General features: G+C 47.5%; 1 protein-coding gene across 1 annotated transcript in view; it reads left to right on the top strand.

Annotated features, from left to right (window-relative positions):
- Positions 1-215, top strand: part of LOC116661015 (transmembrane protein 132B-like) — a 221,307-nt gene extending 221,092 nt beyond the window's left edge. The window contains exon 5 of the mRNA XM_032472234.1: positions 166-215. Coding sequence (XP_032328125.1) covers positions 166-215 — 50 coding nt within the window. The remainder of the gene's footprint in view (positions 1-165) is intronic.
- Positions 216-20,300: the final 20,085 nt, after the last annotated feature.

The following is a 20,300-nucleotide window of genomic DNA, read 5'->3' as shown; positions in this document are numbered from 1 at the left end:
AGCCCCCATCATACTCATGCTCCTGTCCCCACCGCCTCCAAAAGGAATTCAGCTGTTGCCAGGGACCGCAGGACACCGCAGGACACTGCATGACACCGCCAGAGGCCTTCGCCCGCCCAGAATGAAGGTTGATTTCACCGCACCCCCGCCCCTCTTTCCCACCAGGGAGCTGTCCTCAGGATGGCTCTCCAGACCTACAGAAGCCAGCAGAATAGCTTCGCCTTCCTCATCCTCTAGCTTTTTCCTTCTTAGCAGTTGAGTGCTTCCAGAATATGTGCTGTTTTCACTGCTTTTGGGGCTGCCCTGGATGGCAGAAACCTTAGGCTGAGCTCACTCTATCCCTGGCACAAGGAAACGTCAATCACCTCTGGTCCCTCAGTGTGGCAAGGAGGCGGGGGGTCAGGGTCTCTCTTTGGAAGGGCAGCATCCTTGGGCTCCTCTGGGGAACAACCCTCAGCTCTTCAGCTCCTTTATCTTGGACAAATAACTTCCCCCACAGCCAGTTGGGTCTGATGTTAATCTTTCTGAGAGGTCACAGAGCTTGAGGACACACCAGCTTTCGTGCAGGGGTCCTCTTGGAGTAAACTGAGGCAGTGGGGGTGTCTCCACATTTCAAGCACACGGCTTTCTTTCTCAGGGAAGGCCAGCACACAGGACATCTGCTTGCTTCTTTGAAGTAATCAGCTGTGGTGGCTGCCTGGAGGGAGATCCTGGGCTGTCCTGAACAGCACCATTCTCCTTTGTCTCTGAGTCTGACTACAGTAGGTGCCTCATGGAAGTGGAACCACACGGCACACGTCCTTTGGAGACTGGCTAATTTCACTGAGCACAATGTCCTCAAGGTTCATCCGTGTTGTACCCTGTATCAGAATCCCCTTCCTTTTTAGGCTGAATAATATCTCATGGTATAAGTAAACCAAATTTTGCTTATGCATTCATCTGTCAATGGACACTTGGGTGGTGTCCGCCTTGTAGGTTTGAAAATTGTGCTGCTGTGAACATGGGCATACAATATGTCTTCAAGACCCTACTTTAGGGTAGATACCCGGAAGTGGAATTGTTGGGTCATACATTAATTCTATTTTTAGTTTTTGAGAGGTTGGCCATACTGTTTTCTGCTAATGGCTGTACCATTTTACATCCTCCCCTGCGACAGTGCATAAGGATTCTAATTTCTCCACTACCTGGCCAACACTTGTTATTCTGTTTTATGTTTTTGAATAGAAGCCATCCTAATATATGTGAGGATGGTACCTCCCTCAGGATCAGCGATGTTGAGCTCATTTTTTTTATGCGCTTATTGGCCACTTGTGTATCTTCTTTGGAGCGATGTCTAGTCAAGCCTTTTGCCCATTTTTCAGTCAGACTGCAGTTGAGTTGTAAAAGTTTATATATTCTGGATAGCAACCCCTTTTCAGACCTATGATTTGGAATATATATTTTTTTCCACTCGTGGGTTTGTCCATCACTGGGCTGAGGTGGAAGAAATGACCAGCCTTGTCTCCAGCTACCCCAACAAGCCCCCTTCGCTGGGACACTAACCAGGAGCAGGGCTGAGAATTGTAAGGAGCTGGGGTGGCGGAGGGGGCAGGGGGTGGCGGCGGTGGTGCTGGTGGGCACAGTCCCCCTTCCTCGAGGTCCGAAAGTTACACGCAGTTTGAATTTCCTAAAAAAATAAAACAAAACAAAATACACATCAGAAAAAAAGAAAACAAAAATGGTGAAATCAACTTAAATCACAAATTTTTCAACAATATATCCAAAATGCTGGAACGTGTACATGTGGCCCATGGCCTATGGCCACATTTGTAGGGCTCAAGGGTCACACAGAGCTGGTGGCTACCATATTGGACAGGGGGCAAAGCTGCATGTGATTGCCGGGCAGAGGGTTGGGTCTCAGTAATGGTTTAGTTATCAGTGTCCAGATTCTAGCCACCCTTTTTAAGAACCTGAGAAAATTTAAAAAAATAAAAACGATTTGAGGCCTCCCTCCTTGGCTTGCGGACGGCCGCCTTCCCTCTGTGTCTTCACATGACCTTTTCCTCTGGGCTCTTTGTATGTTCTAACCTCCTCTTCTCCTAAGGACATCGGTCACATTGAATTTAGGGCTCACCTGTTGGCCCTGTTTGAGTCAAATCACCTCTTTAAGGTCTTATCTCCAAGTACAGTCTCCTTCTGAGGTTACGGGGGTAACAGGTCAACATATGAATTTGATGGGGAGACACAATTCTCCTCATAACAGAAGTTAAAGTGCTCTAATTTTTCATGGTCTTGTGAGGAGCGGGTAGTCCAGACATCCTCGGGATGAAGAGACAGAGATGTTTACTAAACTACATAGTCATTGGGTCAGATGCGTCTTTGTCTCCTGGTGGAGATTTCAGACGTTTGAACATGGGCAGGGAGCTCAGGTCAGAGCAGGGAAGAGTGAAGCCCATTCACGTACTTCAGCTTACCCCAGCTTGCAGGGTAGCTGTCAGATAGCCTTGAAGTACTGTTTTTTATTATTGCATTAGTCAAATGTTGTTACATTGCAATAGTCGCTCAAGAACTAAAGGCTGGCTGGGTTTCTCATATTTGAAGACAAAAGGCCAAAAATATATGGGGGAAGCGTTTAACAACAGCATACCCTCATGTTTCGCTGGGGATTCAGCAACATGGGTCTTTAAAACACGTACAATTTATGCACTGCCGTTGTGGCCTCCTATGTTGAATCTTATAAGTATTTAAAAGGAGCTTCATGACTTTTAGGACACCTTCATTTTTACATTTTAATGCACAGTGACATAAGACGGCTATTTGAGATTTCTACTTTCTAGTCATTGAGTGTCAATAAAATCAAGGCGAAGAATGTCGCACAGGACGGGAATGACACGTGGCCAAATCTCATCTCACCTCCCGCGGGTCCGACCTGATTCCTTAGGGAATGTGTTGTGTGTCCTTCAAACTGGACCCACATATTCTGAAGAGTTTAGTGGAAGTGGGAATTTATATCACGTATTAACAAAGGGTAAATATTAATTAGCAAGGCTGAAGGTTTTCATCTTAAAAAAGTATGAGTCTATATTAGTGAGAATTTTACCTACCATCATGTGGTTTACGGATGAAGCACAGAATATTTCCAAATGTATATGAAGTAATATTGACTAAATTGCAACAAATTAAGCAATGCAAGTGCCATTCATTTTGAAATTGTGGCTCAATGTTAAATAAAAATGTTCGTGGTACTTTACTTCAATAAAAACATGTTTGTGGTACTTCCCTGTGTTTTGTAGAAAATTCTCATTTTTTCCAACATTAAATACACATCTAATTGGATTCAAGAGGTGAGGCCTGATGCGATCAGAGTGAGAAGAGATCCTTCAATGTAAAAAGCCCCTTGGAGAAGAAGTGGTATATATGCACAATGGAATACTACTCAGCCACAGAAAAGGATGAAATAATGCCATTGGCAGCAACAGGGATGGACCCAGAGATGATCAGACTAGGTGAAGTAAGTCAGACAGAGAAAGAGAAATATCTTATGATATCACATATATGAAATCTAATAAAAATAGACAAATGATCTTATTTACAAAACAGAGACTCCCAGACATTAGAAAGCAAACGTATAGTTACCAAAGGAGACAGGGGAGGGTACGGACAAATTCAGAATTTGGGACTAGCAGAGACAAACTACTATATATAAAATATACAAGGTCCTAATGTACAGCACAGGGAACTACATTCAATAGCTTGTAACAAACTATAATGGAAAAAGGACATGAAAAAGAACGTATGTGTAACTGAATTACCTGCTGTACCCCAGAAATTAACACATTGTAAATCAACTGAACTTCAACAGAAAAAAAATGAGCATGAAATATTGACACACAAAGATAGGTATCTAATGTTATATTTATATTGTACGTCTATATTTACATATAATGTACTAAATATATATATATATATACATGAAACAATGAAGTAGAATCTCTAGATTTAATTTTATGACATAAACCTCTCCTTGAGGTCAAAGGAACATCAAGAAACAATGAACACTTGCCAACAGCAATACATTGTGAGATTGGCAAACACTTAAAAAAACTTCTAGGGGGGAGGGTGTAGCTCAGTGGCAGAGTGTGTGCCTAGCCTGCACAAGGTCCTGGGTTCAGTCCCCAGTACCTCCATTAAAAGAAAGGAGAAAAAAAAACATCTAATTACCCCCCAAAAAAACTTTCTTTAAAAGAAACTTCTAAAAATGTAATTTTAAAATATTCAATAATGTTTAATAATGTAACAATTTGGAAGTTTTATTCTTAAATTACATTATCAAAATACTATGTACATAATTTAAAAGACTAAAAACAAGTCAGTTTGGATTATTGGTAAAACAAACCAGACGTTATCCACAGTGAATTTTACGTGATGACACCATCAATAGTTTCAATATGCACAAAGTTAACTAGATAAAATAGCAAGCAAAATCTGAAAGCTTGGCGCCCCTGCTGTCCGATGCTCCTGTCCCCGGTGCCGACCTCACAGCCCACCCACTGCCTGGGTCGTCCTCCCTGGCTCCGTGCAGCTGAGATCTGTCAGCGCCTCAGCCCCAGCCTCCCATCAGCCTGCCACCAGGTGCCACAGAATCGTGGACAGTCCCCCACAGACCCCACGAGTCCTGGACCCGATTCTCTGAGGGTTCCACCCTCCACTTCCATCACCGGAGTCCGCCTCCCTGTGGTTACGCAGCTGCCTGGCTGGACCCCTCCGCTGGGGACTGGGCCCTCCCAGTGTCTGCCTGGGGCCATACGTGGATTCACTGCAGGGACGTAACTGCCGGGCCTACCCCATCATTGCTCCAAGACGTCAGCTCCTTGCCCTCTTGTTATTTCCCCCCAAACCATGGCTGTCTTCTTCCTGGGCTCAGCGTCCAGCCATCCCTGCCGCCCCGCAAGACGCTCAGCAGCACCGTTGCTGGGAGCGAGGCAAACAAACGCGTCCCTCCTTCCGCAGATACAGAACGTTGTCCTTGCGCCCCCTAGTGGAGGTCCTGTGCACGCGCCCATTCACGTGGTCGTTAGGGTTCCCGTCTTCCCTGCAAATTAAAAGCACACGATTAATGAACAGCCTATGTTGTTTTCACTCGTTCATTGAAAACCACATGAGCTCCTTTGAGCCCGGAGAGCAGCCTGTTTGGCTTTCAAAACTCCACGAAAACTCCAAGCCCAGCTCAACGGTTGCCTCCTATGTAAACTTGTCCTGATAGGGCTATAAATTATTTCCACCATCATTTGCTTTTCCGTGAGAAACTGAACACCCACCTCGCAGGGCACCGGCCACAATTTTTAGTTAGAGATGTGTGGTTTTCAATTTTTCTTAATTCGATAATACGTGAGGGCTGGGCTCTGTCTTTACAATGACCAAAGAATGCAGCAAAAGGTAACCCACCCGAGGACTCCTTTATAGATTACTTCCTCTGTTTTAATTAAATCGAAGTCTGATTAAGTTAGAGAGGTGGGAACAGGGAGGGGAGCGACCGGGCCAATACAAGGTCTTTTCTGTGTCCATTTCCCACCAGACCCGAGCCACTGGTGGAGGCCAGTGGAGGACAGAGGAGTCAAAGGCAGAAGAGGTGAGTCCACTTTCTTTATTTTGATTTTACTTGTCAGCTGTCTAGAAACGGCAGTTGTGACATAGGAGGGTAAGAGGAACTTAGTAATTAATGAATTCCACAAATGTTGTCTGAGTGTTGACTCAATGTGTAAGAATCATTCTGAGGAACACCCCCCCAACTCCGGGAAGAGTACTCAGTCCCAAGGCTGCAGAGAGGGTGTACTTCCTATTTTCATAGATGGAACTTTTGCTTGGGTAACTCCAGGAAATGGTGAACGGACAGCTTGTCCACCGCTTTTAACACAGATGCGGCCACGTAACACATGCAGGCGGGAAGCTCCCTGTAAGCACGGACCTTTCTTGAAGCTCTGCCCAAGGCTCCATGAAGATTTGCGACTCCCTTTCCAACTTCAAGTCCCCAAAGATGGGGAATGTGTGCTTTCGTATCTGGCCTCTCATGGCCGTGTTCTGGGGGTGATAGCAGTCAGGACACAGTCACTCTGTGCATGTCAAGGTTGTCACTTGTCAGAAGGACTAGTCATTGAACTCTTGCAAAATCACTCTCACTTTCCATGTGCACCTCCCCCCGGCCGTGAACGGGGCTGACGGCATGGACGACACCAGCAGACGTCCATCCGTTGGGACTCTATCGGAAAACCAGTGTGTCTATAGTGTAGACGTATGATCTGCCTCAAAGTGCATCATTTCATGCATGACCCGTCAGGACTGCAAATGGAATTGTTTGATTTGTTTACAAATGTGGAAAACAACGCCTGGAGTCACGCCCCCACATAACCTCTGCACTTGGAGTAGCAAAATGCAGAACCAGAAAAAAACGTGGTTTCACACTGCTAATTCACAGTCTTAATTTTTGAGAGCGCTGGGGACTTGAGGGCAGCGGAGCCAGTGCCCTGAGCTGGACCCAGGGCAGATGGAGAACATCAGACAGGAATCTCTGAGCCCACAGGATCCAGAGAGCCGGCACCCAGGGCCGCCCAGGCAGAGGGAGGAGGGCCTCCGTCAGCACGTGGGGCTCAGGCACAGGGGAGGGTGTCCCGGGCGCCGACAAGGGGGCTTTGTGTGCCCTCCTCTGCTGGGGACACCAGCACGTGCCGGTTACCTTCGTGGGTTCTCTGCCAGCCTTGAAAACTGTCTTCAGAATGTCCTCGTGATACTCTGTCACTGTTTCTTCTCCTCCACTAGGTGGTGCTGTACACCCACCGAAGACAACCATTTGTGACCCCCCCGCGAGGGTCCTGGTGTGGAGAAGACAGAGGGGTGATATGGTCCATCTTCCTCATTTTCCAGACAGGGAGTGGGGACCGCAGTGTTTAGCACGGCTACTGGACGTAGCGATGCAATAGCTGTAACTGGTCACACACTCACTGTGTGCCAGGCTTTCTTCTCGAAGTAGCTCCTTAAACCCCATGAGATCCTGCTATATACACCCTCCCACCTCTAAGTCATTTATAGATAGATGTTCTTTATATAGATTCTGTAAACTTCTTATTTGCATATGAGTTGCAAATGTTTTTTCTTACAGCCTATGTCTTGACTTTTAATGTTGTTTACGTTTTCTTTCGTAGTGCTGATGCTTTTAAGTTTTCAAATTGTGCTAAAATCCACATAACACAAAATGTACCTTCAGTCATGTACATTCACAATCTCCAAAACTCTCTTCATCCAGCAAAACCGATAACCATCTGATAACCATCATTCTACTTTATATAAGAATTTTAACCACTCTAGGGAACTCATCAAAGTAGAATCATATAATGTTTGTCTTTTTTGTGCGTGGATCATTTCACTTACATAATGTCTTGAAGGTTTATCCACAGTGTAGCATGTATCGGAATTTATTTTATTTAAAGACTGAATATTATTTCACTATATATATGCACACATATATATACAACAATTTCTTTCTTCATTCATCTGTCAATGGATATATGTCACTTCCATGTACTGGCTACAGTAAATAATGCTGCTATGAACATGGGTGTGCAAATACCTCTTCGAGGTCTTGCTTTCAATTCTTTTGGGTGTATACCCCGAAGCGAAGTTGCTGGCTCATGTGGTAATTCTATTTGAAATCTTGTGGTGACCACCACACTGTTTTCCACAGTGGCCGCAGCATTTTACATTCCCACCAACACTGCACAAAGTTTCCGGTTTCTCCCCATCCTCTACCACACTCGTCTTTGTTTTGTTGACAGTAACCATTCTGATGGATGTGAGGTGGCATCTCACTCAAGTTCTGATTTGTGTGATGTTTAGTGATTAGTAATCACTAGTGATTAGTAACATTGAGCACCTTTTCATTTGCTTGTTGGCCATTTTGATATCTCTTTGGAAAGACATTTATTCAACTCATTGGCCCATTTTTTAATGGTGACGTCAGTTTTTTGGTACTGAATTATGAGCTCCTTATATATCCTGGATATTAACCCCTTCCAATTATTGGCAAATATTCGCTCCCATCCCCCAGGGTGCCTTTTTCACTCTGTTGATTGTGTCCTCTGATGCACATACGTTAATTTTGATGTCCATTTATCTGTTTTTCTTTGGTGGCCTATGCTTTTGGTGTTACATCCAAGAAATCATTGCCAAGCCCCTGTAGCTTTTGCCTAGGGATCCAACTTTATTTATAATCACATGAATATTTATGGCATTTCTCTCTGCTTCTGCCTCAGCCTTGGCCATGGCACCAGGTTCTGGTTCATTGCCTGGGGACACATTCATGGAAGCAGCTTGTCTGTACCCCTGATAAAGAGCCATTAGGTGGCGCTGTTGTCTCTCTTGATAATGACAGTGATCAATTAGCCTACGTAAAATTCCTTTTATTCAAATTCTTTACAATTGTCTCTAATATCCATGGAGGGTTTTTTTTTTTTTTCTCACGTGCAAAACAGTTTTTAAATCTTTTTTTAAAATCCAGTTTTCCAGGGCCAAGCGCCTTCTCTTCCATCTATATGGAAAGACAGACAAAGCTTTTGGAATCAGGAAGTGTGTGACAAACCACAGTGAAGCATTCTTGGGGCATGAGGACATTTAAAAAATTAATACTGTAGGTGGAGGTTTGTGACCGCCACAGTATCACTGTGGGATCCCTCTTTTAAATAGCCGTAAGTCCGCTTTTACACACCGCCACGTGCACATGCGAGTGGAAGGTTGTCTTCCCAGGAATAATTGCTCAATCTGAGTTTAATTTCCTTACCATTTGTTTTCCTGATTTCATAGGGTCACCTCTTTGAGCCTTCAAATCCCATATTAATTGAGATCTTTTGAGGCCCACGTATCTTCCCCAAACTGTCTTTTGCGCTTCAAAATTAAGTTGTTCAGAGAACACTTTCAGCCCAAGAATTCTTAAGGACTCCCTCTTTCCTGTGAATAGTGGGGCAGAGTGAGGGGGGCTTCCCTGGAAATAAGCCATTAAGGCAGTACATCCAACTGTCAATGACGTGGGTCCTCTGGTGATGAGATTCTTGAGTATGTGATGGTACTTCTTGTAGGGTTTTCTTTCCCCAGATCTGAGCTGCCCCTTTGTAGCACTCACTATTACAGCAGAAATGAGTAGGGTCCCAAGCACCACAAATTGCTATGGGGGGAAGCGTGGGCCTGAACACCTGGGGCCCCCCTCGCCCAAGCACCCCCATGGTGACCACGGGACACAGCACTAAGAATTACCCCGAGTTTGCAGACATGGCTGCCCCTCCCTGAAGTCAGAACCCAGAGGCGCCACCAGGTAGAGCCCCCTTGTCGCAAGTAGAGGGCCTGGTGACACCAAAACAAGGCTGTGCTTAGATGTAGCCTCCTGCCTTTAGTCCTGGTGGCTGTGCTTCTGCCGGGGGTACAGCAAGGAGCAGCCTTGCCATTAGGTCCCCTCATCACCTGCCCAGGACTTTGTTGGACAGAGAACAAGCCGGCCATCAAGCAGCTCAATTTCCTCTGGTTCAGGAGCCACACTCCTAGAGTCTAGGAAGCAAAAGCTGACCTGAAAGAATAGTTTGCTTAAGAAGCAGCTTGGGCTTGGGTTCCTGCATCCCAGACCCTGCTACTGCTCAGCTCTAGGTTTCTAACACAAACCCCCCTCTCATTTCTGCAGGACACTGGAAACCCAAAGCCTCGAAGGGAATGTGGAGAAAAGGAGGCAGGATGAGGCCAGATGGGAGACTTCTAGTGCCCAGACCTTGGGTTCTGATCCCGCTCTCCAAAAGAAGAAACCGGGGCTTCCTGGAGAAGGCGCAGATTCACAAGGAGGCAAGATTCACAAGGAGGCAAGATTCACAGAACAGGTAGGTGCTTCCGGTTCCGTCTGAGACCCCCACCCCATAATATTTATTATTATCTTTAGCATTTTCTATTTTGTGAAAAGGTAACATACGTTCATAACAATTTTTCCAAGCACACTGCTGGAAAGAGTGCACGGTTCACAGCAAGTCTCCCTCCCACACAGCAGTAAAGACAGAGAGACGTATCGGCAGAGGAAAAAAAGAGCCACACACAGGAAGAGAAAATCGACCCTCACACAGCCAGAGGTGCTGTTCCACTTGCCCTTGTTTTCTATAAATTCCCCCCAAATTTTCCCATCAACTTAAGTGACTCAGAGTGAGTGTCTTTTCTGTCCCGAGAGCCTTGGCTAATATCTGTGTTGGCAGCTCAGTAACTTCCTCAGTAAATTAACGATCCTGTGTACGTAGGTGGCTTTTACACCAAGGTCTCCACAAACACGATGTCATTTGATTCTGATCCTCACAGGTGCACTGGGAGATAGACAAGTAGAATGAACACCTCCCCCATTTTCCAGATGAGAAAACTGAGGCTTACAGAATAAGGAATGATGTTCAGAGGGCAATGGCTGTGAAACAGGAACCAGGACCACCTGAGCGGGGACATCCTGGAGCCCTCATGGGTCATCTGGGAGGAACCCTTTTCTCTCCCACCTACTCTGGCCTCATGCATAGCCATATGCCATGAGCTGCATACTCTTCATTCTTCCATAGCCATGTTTACGCCAAATAGCTTCAGCCCTCTGGCTACAGCTGACTGGAGCAGGCGTGCTCACCTGACCCAGGATAGAATCAATTCATTGGCTAGGCTAAGCCAATCAGATTTTGAAGTCTGCCGACTAGAGACCATTATTTCTTGAGCATCTTCTGCGTGCCAAAAATAGCACTTGGCATCCACTGCATTCTCACAACAAGTTTATATTGATCATTATTGCCTCGTTTTATAAATGTGGGAAGTGAAGTTCAGAAAGGTTAAAGGATATGATCAAGGTCACACAGCTGGTGAGTAGCTGAGTTGAAGTTCAGTCGTGTGTATGTCCAACCAGAGCCTGTGGTCTTAACCACTATGGGATGCTGCCTCCCTTAGTGGACCCCAGAGCTTTCTCAGCCACCTCAATATTCCCCACACGGACACTCAATTTACTGAATGTGCAGTTTGACAAATACATCTTACTGGTTGTCACCTCTGAGCCCTGCGTGTGTTGTTCCTTTTGTTTTCATGCCCTCCCTGGATCTGCCGCCTCCTGGCAGTCAGACTTTGGGCTCTGTTACCCTAATTCATTGACTTCCATTTCCTTGTGTGTAGAGTGGGAAACACTGATTGTAACACTTGCCTCACAAGGACAATGTGAGGATCCATGAGGACTGTGAACCCGCTTTATAAACTTCAGCAATGCTCCCCCAAACGGTCTACAGATTCAAGGCAATCCTTAGGGAAATTCCAACACCATTTTTGCAGAAGTGGAAAAACTGATCCAAAAATTCATATGGAACTTCAAGAGCTCCCAAAGAGCCAAAACAGTCTTGAAAAAAAAGAACAAAATTGGAAAGATTCACACTTCCCTACAGCTACCAAAATGGAGGTACTGGAATGAGGATGGCTATACAGAGCAACTCAATAAAATGAAGGGTCCAGAAATGAGCCCATACGTCTATGATCAATTGATTTTCAAGAGGCTGCCAAGACCATCCAATGGGGGAAACATTCAATGAACAAATGGTCCCAGAACAACTGGATATCCACATGCAAATGAAGTTGGACCCTTACCTCACACCGTATATAAAATTAACTCAAAATGTATTGGAGACACATGTAAGAGCTGTAATTATAAAACCCTTAGAAGAAAATATAGGGGCAAATAGTCATAACATTGGTTTCGGACATGATAGCTTAGATATGACAACAAAAGCACAAGCAACAAAAGAAAAAACACATAAACTGGACTCTGTAAAACTTTTTTGCGCTATCTCAATAGGCCACTATCAAGAAGAGAAAAGACGCAGAATGGAAGAAGACATTTGCAAACTGTATATGTAATCAGAGTCTGCTATCCAAAATACATCATTTGTATAACTCACCAATAAGAAGACAAATAATTCAGGTTTAAAATGAGCAAAAGCCTGGAATAGAACTTCTCCAAAGAAGTTACACAAGTGGCTCACAAGCGTACAAAAAGCTGTTCAACATCATTAGTCATCAGGGAAATGCAATTCAAAATCACAGTGAGATACCACTTCACATCCACTAGGATGACTGTAATCTTAAGAAAGGAAAATAGGTTTTGGCAAGGATGTGGGAAAATTGATAGCCTCTTATGTTAGTGGCAGGAATGCAAAATGTTGCAGACACTATGGAAAATAGGGGAGGTTCCTCAAAATGTTAAACAGAGAATGACCATATGACCATATGACCATGTCTTAGTTTCGACTGTTAGAATGAAATACCATCGCCTGAGTGGCTTATAAACAACAAAAATTTATTTATTTTTATTTATTTTTTTAAAATCTTTTTAAATTGAAGTATACTTAGTTTATACTGTTGTGTCAGAACAGAAATTTGTTTCTCACGGTTCAGAAGGCTAGAAAGTCCAAGATCAAGGCGATGGCAGATTCAGTGTCTGGTGAGAGCCCACATCATGATTCATAGATGGCTACCTTCTGGCTGTGTCTTCATATGGTGGAAGGGGCAAGAGAGTTCTCCAGGGTTTCTTTGAAAGAGCACTAATCCCATTCATGAGGACGCCATCCTCCTGACTTAATCACTTCCCAAAAGCTTCATCTCCAAATACTGTCACATTGTGGATCACGTGTCAACATATAAGTCTGGGGAAACATAAACACTCAGTCTATAGCACCCAGCAATTACTCTCCTGGGTGGATACCCAAGTTAAATAAAGATATCTGTCCACACAAAAACTTGTACACCAAAGTGTACAGCACTATTTATAGCGGCACCATTCACAACAGCCAAAAGGTGGGAACAATCCAAACATCCATCAGCTAATAAATGGATAAACAAAAGTGGTATGTCCATACAATGAAATATTATTAAGCCATAAAAAGGAATGAAGTACTGATACATGCTACAGCATGTATGAATCTCAAAATATAATGGTATGTCACAGAAGCTGGACACAAAGGCAACATGTTGTATCAGTCCATTTACATGAAATCTCCAGAACAGGCAAACTCACAGGGACAGAAAGCAGATTAGTGATTGCCAAAGGTGACGAAAGTGGGAAATGGGGAGTGAGTGCTTAATGGATACAAGGTTTCCTTTGAGGAGAAGTGTTCTGAAACCAAACAGTGGTGAGGGTTTCAAGACATTGTGAACTTACTAAATGCCACTGAATTGTCCACTTTAAAATGGTTAGAATGGCGAGTGTTATGTGGCTATTACCACAGTAAATTAAAAATACTTGCTGATGGATAGAAGGTGGGAATAGAAGGTAAGAGACAAATCAAAACTCTCCTGGGTTTCTAGGAAGTTATGGACAGGAGGAGCCTTAAACACTCACTGTGTTCCAGTCTCCACTGCATCCTTTGTCTTCTTTGCCTAAGCATGCTCATTCCCACCCCAGGGCTTTCCACCTGCTCTTCCATGTGCCTGGAATGATCTAGATCTATATTTATTCACATAGAGAGATGTTCCGTTTTCAAGTGAAAAAGTGGGTCAGTTCCTTTTCTATTCATGTTCATGGAAACAGATGAATGTATTACATAGAATAATTGTATCACCAAGATGTTTTCAACTGCAAGTAAGAGAAAACTCTATGTCAGTGATTTCACAATGAGGAAATGTGTTTTCCAAATAACATGAGCTCCAGAGATGGCTCACTCTGGCCCCATTTCTATCTGATTCTCCTGGCTCTGCTCACCTTATTGCGTTGACCATGCCTTCAGGTTGTTAGATGAATGACAGGAGCACACAAAGTGCCAATTTCCAGGAGAAGTGGGCTATGTAGTTCCCTGGGTTTCTCTCCAAGAATAATACCTTTCCCAGAAAGTACCTAGTGGACTTCCCTCGTGTCTTATTGGTCAGAACTGGGTCACATGCTCACATCTAAACCAATCACTTGCAAAGGGAATAGGTGCACCATGATTGGCTTAGACCAATCAGAACCTACCCAGGATGGAAAGGGGGCACCTCCTCCAAGGTATGTGGCCAAAGGGAGGAGGGTGGATGCCTGGACGAATTCAGTTTCATTAGGAAGAGGGAGAGGGGAATGGATGGATGGTGAGGTGGCAACTAATAGTAGGGGTTCTGTAGAGAAACAGAACCAACAGGCTTTCCTTCTTTCTGTCTGTCTGTCTTTCTTTCTTATAAGGAATTGACTTATGGGACAATGGAGGCTGAGAAATCCCCAGATCTGTAGTCCGCAAGCTGGAGACCCCAGAGGGCTAGTGGTTAACTCCAGTCCAAGTCTGAAGGCCTGAGACCCAAGAGGGGCTAAGATTTCAGTTTGAGTCTGAAGTCGACAAAAGACAGATGTCCCAGCTCAGGTAGTCAGCCCGGAAGGGTTCCCTCTACTCAGCCTCCTTTGTTCTATTCAGGTCCCCATTAATTAGATGAAGCCCGGCCACAACCTGCTTTACTCAGATATTAATCTGACCTGGAAGCAGCCTCACAGACACACCCAGAATAATATCTCACCAAGTATCTGGGCGCTCTGTGGTCCACTCAAGTTGACCCATAAAGTTAACCATCAGTGCACTTAGGAGCATCCTTTGCCCAGCACCCAACACAATACTAAGAAGGATTTCTCTGTATTGGTTGATTAAGAGTGCTTTGGTTTGAATCCAGCCTCTCTTATGATCTAGCTACAGGTCTTTGATTAAGCTATCTAACTTCCCTGAGCCTTTACTATAAAATGCAGGTAATGAGAGGAACCTACATCGTGAAGTTCGGTGAATTCAGTGAGAAATGTAAGTTTATTGCACAGTGCCAGACACGTTTAAGTGCTCAATAAGATATAGCAATTATCATCATTTTGATTATATTATGAATTGTGAGGTCATGCTTTGTACCAGTATTGAATGTGTTGTCTCTCAGCTCCAAATTCATTCTGCAATGCGGCTCCTCCATCTTAGGCAGGACTGCCCAAGCCTGTTACCACTTGTACCGAGCAAGATGCGGAGCTTTCTCAATAGAGGGCGCTAAAGGGCCACTGCCGGAGAAGCAAGCTTTTCTCACCGGTTCTGGCCGCTGCACCAATGGTCAGCAGCACAGGTATGAGGCAGAGCCTGGGGAGCATGGATCACATGATGGAATTCTGACACCCTGGGGAAGGCTTTGGGACCCAAGAAAGTTTTCTTGCTCTGGCCTCAGGGAGAGTTCAACTCTTCCCCAGCCGATCTTAGGTGATGGCGCCCCTAGTGGTGAGTGGTCCAACTGCAACGGAGAGAGTCAAGACAGACCTCAGCAAGTCCTGCTCCCATCCATGCTTGTCTTCCTGTTGCTATTAAACCAAACATCGCTAAGTCCTTCATCTTGGAAGAAAAACTCCAGGTTTTCAAGGAAGGACCACACAGGTCACTTTCCCACGCTTAGGGTTTGGCAGGGAAGGGGAAAACTTTGGTTTTGAGAAATGTCTCCCCAGAGTGAGGCTTGGGCACCCTCCTTTTCTAAAGTGCCCCAGTTAACGTAGGGGTGCAGTCAAGGGTGAGAACCACTGGATCTATCTCTTGGGCCCAGAGGGCAGAACTGTGACTGCTGTTCGCTGGCTGTGTGAGCTTAGACAAGCCCTCTCTAGGCTTGGCCTTCTCCGCTATGACATGAAAATGGGGTGGGGGTTGGGGGGATGTTAGTAAGGTCCCTCAAGCAAAGCTGAAAGTCCTTAGCTCAGTATGTCTCAATATATACACAATATATATATATATTGGTGGGGTGGGGTGGGGCTAACAAGCAACTGTTTCTCATTCTCTGAGCTCCTGGGGGATTCCAGACACCTGCACTGGAGATAGTCTGGTGGGTGGCAGGACTGTGATTGAGACTCCCCTCCCCCAGCAAGGAGCAGGCTGTGTGTCCCACACCAGGCCAATCAGATGCTCCTTCCCTGGGACGGGGCCTTAAATAGATGGAACTCTCATCACCTGAGTGCTAGAGCCCTAACCACAATGTCTTTGTCGGCTGACCATTCCCAAGGGGCTCTCTGGCCTTCCAGAGCTGCCTCAGTTTTGTCCCACTTCTGAGTCCTCCAGCCGCTCTTGGACTCTGGGAATTCCCATTATCCTTCCGGTTTTTTCCTTTCTGCCCAAGTTAGACAAATGCAGCTTCTGTGGCTTATGGTGACACTGACAAGTGGAAATGAGGGGACTCTGGATCCACAGCTGCAGAGGGAGGGCATACTCTGAGGGTGTCAATACAGGGAGGCCCTTGGGGGAAGGAGGCAAATCCTTAAAATGGACTTCAAGGCCTTACAGGACCTTGGCTCACTACCATCCTCCTGTCTCATGCCATTCCAGCGGCACTGGTCTCCAGGATATTTATCGCACTCAGTGGGCACACTTCTACCTCAGGGCCTTTGCACATGCTGTTTCCTTGTATTCCCTGGAATGCTCTTCCTCCAGAAATCCCTGCAACCTATTCCTTTTCCTCTTTGCTCACATGTCACCTCCTCAGTATCAGCCTTTCTCAGCTATCCTACTTCAAATACAAATCCCTCCCTGTCTCCTCTGTCAGCTTTATTCTTCTCCAGAAACTTCCACCATACTATATCATCTGCTTATTCATTTGTCTATCTCCCAAGCCCACCAGGGCAGGTGTTTTGGCTGTCTTGCTAGCATCAGTATCCCCAGTACAGTCACCTGGCCCATAGTAGGTTCTCAATAAATATTTGTAGATCTGAGGTGCTTTCTGGGTGGATACAGTCAGGATCTTAGTAGAACAAGCCTTGGTCCCAAAGAACGCATTGCCTGCTTAGCCCTGGAGGTCCTGGTTGACAGGGCCCCTACTGGGGTCCTGGCAGTACCCCACTCTCCCAATGACCTTCATATGGGGGGAGGGTACCACTTAAGGCCTAGCCTCTCCCGGATGGAGAACCAGTGTATCTCTGAACACTCTTAACAATACAGGCAGACCTCAGAAATATTACAGGTTCAGTTCCAGACCACAGCATAAAGCAAGTCACAGGTTTTTTGGTTTCACAGTGCATGTAAAAGTTATGTTTACGCCATACTGTAGTCCATTAAGTGTGAAAGAGCACTATGTCTAAAAACAAGGTACATGCCTTCGTTTAAGGACACTTTACTGCTAAAAATGCTGACCACCCTCTAAGCCTTCAGGGAGGTTTCGATCTTTCTGCTGGTGGAGGGTTTGAAATGGTGCGAGAATTACCAAAGGTGACACAGAGACACAGAGTGAGCAAACGCTGCTGGGAAAATGACACCAATAGACTTGCTTAATGCAAGGTTGCTACAAACCTTCAATTTTTTTTTTTAGTCTGCAAAGTTCAAGAAAATGAACCCAATTAAACGAGGTATGCCTGTAATAAAGATAATAATAATAATGGTCATAATGGTAATAGCAGTAGCACAGCTGTTTTTCATGGTTGCTGGCCTTTTTCCCTGGGTGTGTGTAAAGTGCTTTACATTCACTATCTCATTTAAGTCTCATATTGTTCCTATGAGGTGATCATATTACACCCATTTTAAAAATGAGAAAACTGAGGCTACGAGCGTGTCATGAGTAGCCACACCGTCTCCGGCCACTTGCGAGCCTGGCACGCAGCAGACGTTGAATAAATGACGCTGTCCTTCCGGTCCCTGTAAGGGGAGGTGGGACAGGTGGTACGGGGCATGGAGGGAGGGAGGTCCCTTGGGAGGGAGGTCCGCGGGCTGGATACTGGGGCCAGGGGGGGGGGGCGGCGACGCTGTGATTCGTCAGGGAGGGGCCTCCGGGGACCCGGCGGGGCGGGGCGGCCGTGCGGGGCTGACGTCGGGCGCCGGGGCCGTCACTCGGCGCTCGCCCCGCCCGCCAGCGGCCGCAGAGGAGAGAGCGGGAGCCGCCGCGCGCCGCGCGCGCCGCCGCCGCCGCCGCCGACGCCGCGCCGCCGCCGCAGCCGCCGCCGCCGCCGCCGCCGCCGCCGCCGCCGCCGGGGACTCGGATCGCAGCGCGCGCAGCCATGGCTTCGGGGCCGGCGGGTAAGGGGGCGCGGGGCGGGGGCGGCGGGAGGGCGTTCCCCCAGCCCCTCGGCCCCTGGCCCTCGGCTGACCAGCCGCGCTCTCGTCTCGCCCCACAGAGGCAGAGACCCGACAGAGGCTGCTGCGCACCGTCAAGAAGGAGGTGGGTGCCGGGCGGGGGCGGGGGGCGGCGGGGCGACCCCCGGGGGCGGGGGGCCGCCGCAGCCACCGCGGGAAAGCATCTCCAAAGGAGGGGCGGCCACCTCGGGGGTGGGGCTCCCTCGGGGCTGGAGGCAGGTGAGTTTGGGGGTGGGGGAGCCTCAGGTATGGGGGGGGACTCTGGATGGTTTTTTTGCTGTGTGCAGGGGAGACTGCAGCGTGAGGGCCCTCCAGATGGGGGGCACACCTGGATAGGCCCAGGTAGGACCCCCTCTTGTGGAGGAGCCGGTGGGTGGGTCTCACCAAGGTGAGACAAACACCTGGGGTCCTGGACGGGGCTGCAGCAGGAGGACCAGACTTAAAGAAGAGGAGGGAGATTCACTTTAGGAAAATAAAGCCTCCCGCCAACCCCCTCCCCTAAATTCTCAGTCCTTGGAGCCACCCCCCAGGAGCCAGGGGACTCCCTCCCTGAGACTCCCAGGTCGGCGGGTTACTCCATTTGTGGGCGTGTGCCCGAGTGCCCCTGGCAGGCAGGGCCCTCTGACCCCCAGTCCCGCCCCACCTTGGCAGGAGGGTGAGAATCAGACGGGGTTCAGCTGCCCTTCTGACCCTTCACTCTCCCTGGGGTGAGACATGAGCCCAGTCTAGTCTTTAGAGTTCATAGCTCATGGCTTCTTGCAGAGCGGGAGACGCCAAGGCAGTGGGTGCCTGGGGTAGCATTTGGATGCCAGGACTGTGTGTGCGTGTGTGCTGCGTGTGTACGCGCAGGCACATGCCTGTGTGGGTGATGACATGTGAGTGCGTTTCTGAGAATGTCTGTGTCTCTGCCTGGAGATATCTAAGCGTCTCTCTCTCTGTGTCCATGTCTCTGTGTGTCTTGTCTGTGTTTCTCGTGTTTCTGATCATGATGTGTGTGAAGCAGGAATCTGTGTGAATGAGTGAGGCTGCAACTGTGTGTGTGACGTGGGGTGTGTGAGTGTGTGTGTCACTGTGTGTATCGCCCACCTCCTATCACCCCCCCCCACCTGGGACCCCATCGCTGCCAAGCTTGCATCACCTCTGCATCTTGAGTGCTCAGACCAGGAGTGGCCACAGACCTCGGGGCGGGCTTGATCCTGTGTCGGTTGGGGGTGTCAGTATCTGGTGACAGCGCTGACCACCAAGAAGCCCCTCCCCGCATGGTGGCAGATAGCCACCAAGGGCAGCCTGGAGGCTGAGACCTGTTGCTGCCCCTCCCCCGTCAGGCAGCGTGGGCGAGTGTCTGTGTGTGTGTGTTTCTCTGTGTGTGACATATTCTATTGTTGTTTTAAGAAAGCAGCTCCAGGTGGGTTGCACATTCTAGCATTTCTGAATAAAGAGACAGGATACATGGAATTCCTCGGAGAGGCCCAGAACTTTTCAGCTCAGGCCTCTTGTAGAGACCCCTCTGGGGACCCAAAGAAAGCTCTTTCTAGACTCTCTTTCCACCAAAACCTACACATTCTGATGACGAGGGGAGAGTGTGTCTAGACACCCCCACCCCCACCAAAAGCCTTCAGGTTAAAAACCTACAGTCTTTTTATTCATTTGTTTAATCAAACCTAGCTGTAATATGTGCTTCCCAGATGGTTTTACCTGGCGTGGCTGCGTTTTGAAGGAAGTGGTCGGCTGGTTCAGCTGGGGCGGGTGGGGTACAGGCAGAAGAGCATATGAGCCGGGCATCTTCGAGTGCGTGCTTCCTGCCTCTGGGCAGGCAGGTTTCCGGCTGGGCCCTTGGTCCCAGTGCTGCCACCAGCTCCCTCAGTGCCCTGGAAACTTCCTTCCCCTTTCAGAGACTCAGTTTCCGGAGAGGGAAGCATTGGTCCAGTGTCCTTGGAGGTCCCATCCATGCCAGTCTAGCTTGGGGTATTGGCCGGGCCGTGGGGGACACTTTCCCCTGGGCGGCCAGTGGTCTGGGGCTGCATCCTCTCTCCTGGGAGCAGCTGAGTTTGGGGCTTGGGATGAGCTTTCTGCGTGGCTCGAGGCCAAGGCCATGTCCTGGTCAGAGGGACCCTCTTGGCATCCTGCTTGGTACCTGCGGGGGTCAGGGCAGGGGGCGGTGGGCAGGGGCAGAACCTTGCAAGTTTGGGCAAAGGATCTCAAGTGCCCATTGCCCCCCATCTA

This window comes from Camelus ferus, chromosome 32 (genome assembly GCF_009834535.1).
Source record: "Camelus ferus isolate YT-003-E chromosome 32, BCGSAC_Cfer_1.0, whole genome shotgun sequence".
Classification (NCBI taxonomy): Eukaryota; Metazoa; Chordata; class Mammalia; order Artiodactyla; family Camelidae; genus Camelus; species Camelus ferus.
This window is presented reverse-complemented; position numbering and strand designations above follow the sequence as displayed.